The sequence below is a fragment of the Thamnophis sirtalis genome, unplaced genomic scaffold, assembly GCF_051295495.1.
Source record: "Thamnophis sirtalis isolate CommonGarterSnake01/CBP01778 unplaced genomic scaffold, rThaSir2_p1.2 scaffold_2, whole genome shotgun sequence".
Taxonomy (NCBI): domain Eukaryota; kingdom Metazoa; phylum Chordata; class Lepidosauria; order Squamata; family Natricidae; genus Thamnophis; species Thamnophis sirtalis.
The window spans coordinates 45,014,471-45,024,114 of NW_028261382.1; the positions used below are offsets into that span (position 1 = coordinate 45,014,471).

General features: G+C 47.2%; 1 protein-coding gene across 1 annotated transcript; it reads left to right on the plus strand.

The window, feature by feature from the left end:
* Positions 1-2,954: 2,954 nt before the first annotated feature.
* On the plus strand, positions 2,955-8,898 carry TAGLN2 (transgelin 2). Its single transcript, XM_087705259.1, has 4 exons — positions 2,955-3,167; positions 4,736-4,910; positions 6,537-6,639; positions 7,805-8,898. Exons 1-4 carry the CDS (start codon positions 2,988-2,990, stop codon positions 7,944-7,946), a joined length of 600 nt encoding a protein of 199 aa, XP_087561385.1. The 5' UTR covers positions 2,955-2,987; the 3' UTR covers positions 7,947-8,898.
* The last annotated feature ends 746 nt before the right edge of the window (positions 8,899-9,644 follow it).

The following is a 9,644-nucleotide window of genomic DNA, read 5'->3' on the forward strand; positions in this document are numbered from 1 at the left end:
AAGTGGTGTAGGGTTTCCTGCCTGAGAAGGGGGTTGGACTAGAAGACCTCCAAGGTCCCTTCCAACTCTGTTACTCTATTCTATTCTAATTGTCAGCTCAGTTGCAATCACTGTTTCGATTTATCCATTTCTCTTTCTTTTCCCACGATGTAAAACAGATGTGGAGACTCTAGAAAGAGTGCAGAGAAGGGCAACCAAGAGGATTAGGGGACTGGAGGCTAAAATATATGAAGAACAGTTGCAGAAACTGGGTATGTCTAGTTTAAGGAAAAGAAGGACTAGGGGAGACATGATAGCAGTCTTCCAATATCTCAGGGGCTGCTCCAAAGAAGAGGGAGTCAAGCTATTCCCCAAAGCACCTGAGGGCAGGACAAGAAGCAATGGGTGGAAACTAATCAAGGCGAGAAGCAACTTAGAACTGAGGAGGAATTTCCTGACAGTTAGAACAATTAACCAGTGGAACAACTTGCCTCCAGAAGTTGTGAATGCTCCAACACTGGAGGTTTTTAAGAAGAGGTTGGATAACCTTTTGTCTGAAGCGGTGAAGTGTTTCCTGCCTGAGCAGGGGGTTGGACTAGAAGACCTCCAAGGTCCCTTCCAACTCTTGATATTCTGTTCTAAAGCATCTCTGCCTTTCTGCCTGCTTCCCCACCCTTTGAGGAACTGAGCCTCCATTTATCAGATTTGGAACTGGAGACAGAGGAAAATTTTAAACCAAGCCACAAGGCTTATGATGTAAGAATTGGACTGAGGAAGGAAGGAGGGGCTGAGAGGAGCCATTAACAGGTATTCCCTCCGGTCATATGAGAACACCTTTGATTTGCCACAGGTACGGATGATGTAACCCATCAGACCTGCCCCAACTTTGAGACTTGGAATTCATTTTGTCTTGCAAGGGGGGGGGAAGGGGGGGGAACAGACACTTAGGATGTGCCAGGCCCCTGAGGGACTGTTCCCCCCCCAACTGCTTTTAATTTGAGCTCTTCAAATGAGAAATGTCAGAATTCAGTCAGATTAGAGCTGGGAGGGACCTTGGAGGTCTTCTAGTCCAGCTCCCTGCTCAAGCAGGAGACCAGTCTCTTAACAGAATAACAGAAAATAATAATGATGATGATGATGTCACCCCTGGTCTTTCTTTTCATTAAACTAGACATACTCAATTCCTGCAACCGTTCTTCGTATGTTTTAACTCTCCAGACCAATAGCAATAGCAATAGCAGTAGACTTATATACCGCTTCATAGGCCTTTCAGGCCTCTCTAAGCGGTTTACAGAGAGTCAGCATATTGCCCCCAATAATCTGGGTCCTCATTTTACCCACCTCGGAAGGATGGAAGGCTGAGTCAACCCTGAGCCGGTGAGATTTGAACCGCTGACCTGCTGATCTAGCAGTAGCCTGCAGTGCTGCATTTAACCACTGCGCCACCTTGGCTCTTTGACCAATTAATTGTCTTACTTGCTGTTGTCCCAAAATCTCATTATCTTGTTGCAATTGCAAAATTGGACTCGCTTAACTATCGCCTTGCTTAGCAACGGAAATGTAGAGCGCCGTTGTTATATTATCAAGGACTACCTGTACTCCTGAGTCAACATTCCTGGCCTCATGGCTGGCAAGCAGGTGGACGTGTTCCCCCCCCCCCCCCAAAGGAGGAACTGATCAAGGCTTGGATAAGAGAAGAGAACAAGGTCCAGCTTCTTTTCTTCCAACTGGTTCCGGATTGGCTGTTTTTGATCAGGGGCTAGACATGAGTCAGAAGATCTGGTTTCGAATCTCGTCGGAGGGTTTGCCCCACCCTGCTGAGTAAGAAGAAGGTGGGGTGTTGCCAGATAGGAATCCAGGCCAAAGCGTTTTTCACCAGCTTTGGTGGAAGCATTTCCTTTAATCCCCTTGGCTCCTGATGCCGATCTGGATGGTGTCAGAAGGATGCCCCTAAGCGCGTACAGAGGGCTATGCTCACCTGATTCCCAGCCACTGTGTTAAGAGGCATGTCGGGACAGGCAGTTGAGAGCCAGAGCGTCTTCTGAGGCAAAACAAGCTTGATTTGACTCGGGTTCCTTCACCTGCTGACCACGATCAAGTCACTTGCCAAAGTTTTGGAAAGTTTTATTTCGCGCATTTTTTGAGTTTCTTTGCTGTCCTTTGATTTGCATCCTTTGATTTAAAACACAAGAGGGTCTAAAGTTAGCAGCTTTAAGACTTGTGGACTTCGACTCCCAGAATTCCATGGCCAGCATGGATGTAAACCTGAGAGTTGAAGCCCACCCCTCTTCAAGCATGTTGGCTGGGGGATTCTGGGAGTTGAAGTCCATTCCTCTTCAAGCATGCTGGCTGGGGGATTCTGGGAGTTGAAGCCCACCCCTCTTCAAGAATGCTGGCTGGGGATTCTGGGAGTTTAAGTCCATTCATCTTCAAGCATGCTGCTGGGGGATTCTGGGAGTTGAAGCCCACCCCTCTTCAAGCATGCTGGCTGGGGGATTCTGGGAGTTTAAGTCCATTCATCTTCAAGCATGCTGGCTGGGGGATTCTGGGAGTCGGAGTCCATTCCTCTTCAAGCATGCTGGCTGGGGAATTCTGGGAGGTTGGAGTCCATTCCTCTTCAAGAGCATGCTGGCTGGGGGATTCTGGGAGTTGAAGCCCACCCTTCTTCAAGCATGCTGGCCAGGGGATTTGGAGTTGAAGTCCATTCCTCTTCAAGCATGCTGGCTTGGGGATTCTGGGAGTTGAAGCCCACCCTTCTTCAAGCATGCTGGCCAGGGATTCTGGGAGTTGAAGTCCACCCTCCTAAAGCCTGCTGATGGAGGATTCTGGGAGTTGAAGGCCACCCCTCTTAAAGTTGCTGAGGTTGAGAAACAGTATCTTGGACCTTAATAAATTCTGGAATATCCAGTCATTTAATCCTAAAACTCTCTCTCTCTTGCTCTCTCTCTCTCTCCCTCCCCCCCTCACAGATCACCTTTTGAAATCTATCACCCACCCACCTTAGCGCCATGGCAAACCGAGGCCCCGCTTACGGACTCAGTCGGGAGGTTCAGCAAAAGATCGACCGCCAATACGATCCGGACCTGGAACAGATTCTCAACCAGTGGATCAAGGCTCAGTGTGGACCAGACGTCGGGGAGCCCGAACCGGGTAAAGAAAATTTCCAGAAATGGCTGAAAGATGGCACGGTGAGGGATTTTATTTTATTTTTCGATTTTGCTGTCGCCTCTATTTTTTCTTTCTTTCAGCCTGCTCTCGCTGTATTGGATGAAGCCGAACTGGCTGTCAAAAATTATTTCAGAGGGTATTTTGATCGAATCCACCGTGGGAAGGGCGGAAGATTTAAAGAAGAAAAAAAAAGTACATGAATAAAAGCCTACCCATGTTGGGAAACTCTAAGGCGTAAAGGGAAGAATCTGCATTAAGAGAAAAAGCTCTATAAAACAGCTCTCGTTAAATTAGTTATATAAAGCCAAGGGAGAGGAAAAGAAAGGACTCCAGATGTTGATGCAAATATAAATAGTTTGAAACTCTCTTGTGGGGTTTTAAAAATAAATCCTTTAAAAAAAAAAAGCTAGGCTACTAAATGGAAGTATTAGTGCAACCCAGAAAGCAGAACAGATTTTTAGAGCCACACTTTTTATTATTATTATTATTAGGGACTAGCAACTTATTCCTTGACATTTAAGACACAAAACCGCTGTTTGACTGATCATTTAGGAGAGAAAAGCAGAGATTTTTTTTAAGATCCATATTTTCCTAATAGGGACTAGCAACTTCTCCCTTGACATTTAGACACAAAATCACCATTTGATTGATGGTTTAGTGGAGAAGAGTAAAGATTTTTAGAAATATGCTTTTCTAAGAGGGACTAGCAAATTTGTTCCTTGACATTTACACACAAAATCACCATTTGACTGATCATTTAGTAAAGATTTATAGAAATATGTTTTTTTCTAATAGGGACTAGGAAATTTGTTCCTTGACATTTACACACAAAATCACCATCTGACTGATCATTTAGTAAAGATTTTTAGAAATATGTTTTTCTAATGGGGATTAGCCATTTTGTTCCTTGACATTTGCGCAAAATCACAACTTGGTCATTTGGTAAAGATTTTTAGATGTATGTTTTTCTAATAGGGACTAGCAACTTGCTCCTTGATATTTAGACACACACACAAAAATGATCATTTGACCAATCATTTTGTAAAGTTTTATGGGAAGAGACCTCAAATCGGTTCACCGACAAAAGGGCGAACGACAAAACCGCGCCCAACTAAACCGCGTCACTGACGTCATCAACAGGGCGACAACAGCACGGAGACAGAAACACGCTGTAAACCCTAAACCTAAACTCAACCCCTAACCCTAACACTAATCCTAAACCTAACCCTAACCCTAAACCTAACCCTAAACCTAACCCTTAACCTGACCCTAAACCTAATCCTAACCCTTACCTTAAGTTAAATCGGCTTTCTTTTCGATGCGTTATTTAAAGCGCCCTTCTTTCTCCGCGCTGGCTGTTGTCGCCGCGTTGATGACGTCAGCGACGCGGTTTAGTCGAGCGCGGTTTTGTCGTTCGCCCTTTTGTCGGGTCACGCTCAAATCTGCTTTGTATCACACACACACGAGTAATTATGCATCGTATTTTTTTGACTCAAGGAGAGACCAAGTCAATCTGGTTTTTGAGCAGAGAAGTTAAGAAAATTGACAAGGGGGAAATTATGTGTATGTTGCTTCCTGTTCTTGTTAGGTGCTCTGCCTGCTGATTAACAGCCTGTATCCTAAGGGCCAAGGGCCCGTGGCCAAGATCCAGTCGTTCACCATGGCCTTCAAACAAATGGAGATGATTTCTCAGTTCTTACGGGCGGCCGAGAAGTACGGCATCCTGGCATCAGACATTTTCCAAACTGTGGATTTATGGGAAGGTAGGTTTCAAAGGATGCAATTAAGCATTGGCGCTTCTAGCAAAGAGTTGGCTGGCCTCAGAAAACCCACTAGCTGCTCACACTATTTTGTTTTAAGGGACTGGAGGCTAAAACGTATGAAGAACAGTTGCTGGAACTGGGGTGTGTGTAGTTTGACGAAAAGAAGGACTAGGGGAGACATGATAGCAGGGTTCCGATATACTCAAAGAAGAGGGAGTCAAGCTATTCTCCAAAGCCCCTGAGGGGCAGGACAGGAAGCAATGGGTGGAAACTAATCAAGGAGAGAAGCAACTTAGAACTGAGGTTAGGTCAGAATTTGAAGTCCAGTGGACTGGACACCTGTAGAGATTCTCAGTCATCCAGGTCAGGGTTGTCCCAAAGGTGCTTTTTTCGGGAAACAACTGGATTTTCTGGGGTTGGTTTTTTTAAGACGTTTCACTTGTCATCCAAGAAGCTTCTTCAGCTTGGATTAGATGGTGGAGGATGGATGGATTTATACCCCTTGCAGACAGCTGGTCATTTGCATCCTTTTAGAGGGTCGTTGAGGCCACTTGGAGGTTTATTTGTGTCTTCTTTAAAGACCGTTCGCTTCTCCTCCAAGAAGCTTCTTCTGCTCTGACTGGATGGTGGGGAAGGGAAGGATTGATCCTCCTTGCAGACAGCTGGTCATTTGCATCCTTTTTAGAGGGTCGTTGAGGTCAGTTGGAGGTTTATCTCTGTCCTCAGGGTCTCCTGAGTGGTGCGAATGGTTCCTGCAGTCTGCAATTTTCCTCTGGAAATCCATTCCGACTCCCACACCATTCAAAGGGTGTCCACCCCAAATTGTGTAGCTAAAAGTCTTTAGGGATTCTGTGTCATCCACTTTTGGTTGTCCCAAAAGTGCTTTTTTCAGGAGGCAACTGGACTTTCTGGTTTTTTTCTTGTGAAGTCGTTTCGCTTCTCATCCAAGAATAGCAATAGCAATAGCAGTTAGACTTATATACCGCTTCATAGGGCCTTCAGCCCTCTCTAAGCGGTTTTACAGAGTCAGCATATCGCCCCCCCACAGTCTGGGTCCTCATTTCACCCACCTCGGAAGGATGGAAGGCTGAGTCAACCTTGAGCCGGTGAGATTTGAACCGCTGAACTGCAGATAACAGTCAGCTGAAGTGGCCTGCAGTACTGCACCCTAACCACTGCGCCACCTCGGCTCTTCAAGAAGCTTGTTCCACTCTTACTGGATGGTGGGGAATGGAAGGATTGATCCTCCTTGCAGACAGCTGGTCATTTGCATCCTTTTAGAGGGTCGTTGAGGCCACTTGGAGGTTTATCTCTGTCCTCGGGGTTCACCAGAGTGGTGCAAATGAGTGTGGAGAATTCGTGGAACTGATGAAACTCCTCAGGTGACCCCGAGGACACAGACAGACCTCCAAGTGGCCTCAATCACCCTCTGAAAGGATGCAAATGACCAGTTCTGTCTGCAAGGAATATAAATCCTTCCATTCCCCTCCATCCTGTCAGAGCTGAAGAAGCTTCTTGGATGAGAAGTGAAACATCTTCAAAAGAAAGGGGGGAAAAAGCACCTTTGGGGACAATGGACTGGAAGCGACGCTGGCAAACCCTTCCTGACCTTTTTCCACCCTGCAGGGAAGAACATGGCCTGCGTTCAGAGGACCCTGATGAACCTGGGGGGTTTAGCAGTCTCCAAAGAGGATGGCTTCTTCGCGGGAGACCCCAACTGGTTCCCGAAGTAAGTGGGCTTGCAAACCAGGTTTTCGCAATTGATTGGAAAGGCAAGTAGGGGGAGGGGGGCACAAGGGTCTGCCTGGGGTGTTGGTTATGTTTATTTTATTAAGAAAACCAGCCAGCAACCTGGCATTACCCAGGTATTTATTTATACGGGGGTGGAAATGTAATTTCTAACATTGGATTTTCCCCCTTACCAGAGGGAGCCCCCTTGTGGAGTACTGGGAAGCCATTACCATGGCATCTCCACTGCGCTGTACAGTAGAAGCCATTTGATGGCAGTACAATAGAAGCCTGGCACATGTGGCATCACCCATTCCTCTTCCGGGTTTCTGGCGTGCATGCGCACACGACGATCAGATGGCCTTCGTGCGCCTGGAAACTGGAACGTTTTCAGGTGTGGGCTTGCGTACCACCCAGCTGATCGTCGTGCGAGCGTGCGTGCCAGTAACCAGAAGCCTAGGTGGCTGGTGCACATGCCAAGTGCCAGAAACCGGAAGTTCATGCCCCTGTCAGGGTTCCAAATAGCATCCAAAATTAAATCAGAGTCCGAGGCAAAGGATTCCTCAAAGTTCCAATTTATGAAGAGAGCCATGTTGGCACATCTGGGAAAACCCGAATCTGAAAGCTTCCCGGTTTTCCCCACCCAGTTGAAAGTTCAAGATCCTGCCCCCCCCTCCCACACCCACAAAGTTCATCCCATGGTCCAATCTCCCACTGCCACGAAGACACGATTCCACCCATCCAGTTCCTGCCAGGTACAGAGACAAAGATGACCTTGACTTTCTAAGAAGAATGTTGTTATGGCTACATATCACCCAACTCCGTATAGTCCTCCTGCCTCCCATTTTCCCACAGTAGAAAGTAGACAGTAGAAAGTGTGGCAGGCCTGAAAGCCCATAAGAAAAGATGGCTTGCAGGCATGGGAGCCCCCTTTGCAGCGCCTCTTCCGAGTTGCACAGCTGACACGAATGCATGCACTCCCTTTTTGGCACTCGGTGCCAAAAAGGTTCACCATCCCTGACCTATATGGCTGTCCCTTGAGGTGCCAGTCTTGCCCCGTAGAGTTTCTTGCTTAATCTACCATTAAACCAGCATCGCCTTTCAACCTGGGAATTTCCCTGTCCTCATTCAGACTCCTTTTTTTTTTTTCCTCTTTGCGTTGCTAGGAAATCCCAGGAGAATCGCCGGGCCTTCTCGGATGACAAACTCCGAGAGGGACAGAGCGTCATCGGGCTGCAGATGGGGACAAACCGAGGGGCTTCCCAGGCGGGCATGACGGGTTACGGGATGCCCCGTCAGATCCTTTGAGCCCACCGTCCCGGCCTTCCCCTCCACCACCTCCAGTATCTTCCTTTTTTTTTTCCCCCAGAGAACTTTCCGAGTTTGTTCTCCAAGAAGCGATCCATTTGGAGTCTCCCATTTTTCCTTCAGACTCCCTTCAGCCATGTTTTTTTTCCCAATATTAAAACCACAACAAAAAATCCACTTTGGTTTCCTTCCCAGTCTCAGCCGAGAATTAATTTTTCTCCCCTGCCTCTCCATCATCTCACTTCCATTTCTCCAAGGGTGCCCAAAGATTCCAAGCTTCTTTGGAATCGAAACCCTTCTCTTCTGGACCAAAATAATCACTTTTTTTTTTTAAAGAAAGTCCTAATGTTTCAGGGGGTTGTTTTGCTTCACCCCAAAAGACCCGTTAGATATAGAATAGATGGTGGGTGGTGCGACTGCGTTGCTTAATTTTGGGTAAATTTTTGAGGGCCGTGTGCATTCATGCCCACCCCTGCTTTGAAGGAATAGGAAGATTCATCCCTTCCTCCAAAATGTCACCCCTGGGGAGCTGGGTTCTTGGAAGAAGACCCCCCCCATCTACGCTTCCTGGGTTCAGCTTTTATTTTGAGGAGTGGGGAGGGGGCGATGTTGTTAAGATTGGACAGAACCGTGGAGCCGAGTCTGCTCTTGCAAAAATCCTTAAATCGGTCAGGGGAAGAGGGTAAACCATCCTTGGGGTACCCAGATCCATGGTGCCGGTGTATATTCTCCCCTCCACAGCTCGGCCTAACCTTTTGCTCTTCAAAACAAAAAAAAGTTTCAGAAAGTTTGCTCTTGGCCTTCGGGAGTTTCCTTGAGTCCCCCAGCTTTTGGGAAGGGCAACACAGCCAGAAGTGATAACAACTACCCTGAACTTTGAAACGAGATGTGGAAAGCATCCTGCCTCAAGGCTCTTGATAAGAAATAAAGATTGCTCAATTCTTGTTGTTTATGCGCCCGCCTCCTTCTCTTTTGGGTCTGCTGCTTGGAGAGAGCCCGTGTGTCGTTCAACAAGCTGCACCAAAACCCTGTTTGCCAAGAGTTTGTCACGCAGAGGCGACCTCAAGTGGGGTGGGGGTTAAGAGCACACGGGGGTGGGGGGGAAGGAAACCCTCCTGATGAAAAGGCAAATTAAGGGCAGGGGGGTTTAATTTTGCCACCCCTGTGCAACCCAGACAAGGGTTTGTGCAAGGAAGGACGTCTAGCCGTTTTGATTTGCAACGGCTTCCTGTTGTAAAATTACTCCTAGGGAAACAATCGATAGGAAAACAGGATACACAAGAGGGAATGTCGGGAGGGGGGCTGTCTGGGAAATGTTTGGGGAGAGGGGGGGGTGTTTGTCTTTGCCTAACGCCTGGGGGAAGAATTTTGAAGCCTTCCTAAAATGCTTCATAACCTCAATTGGGAAAATCCTCGCTTGAGATCTACAAGCCGATGGGTTGATTTTTTTAAAAACCGTCCTTATTCACAAACACAAATACAAATATAAAGATGCGGTGGCTCAGTGGCCAAGACGCTGAGCTTATCGAACAGAAAAAGTCGGCAGTTCAGCGGTTCGAATCCCGTGAGCTCCCGTGACTTGTCCCAGCTTCTGCCAACCTAGCAGTCCAAAAGCAGGTAAAAAATGCAAGTAGAAAAATAGGAACCACCTTTGGTGGGAAGGGAACAGCGTTCCGTGGGCCTTTGGCATTGAGTCAT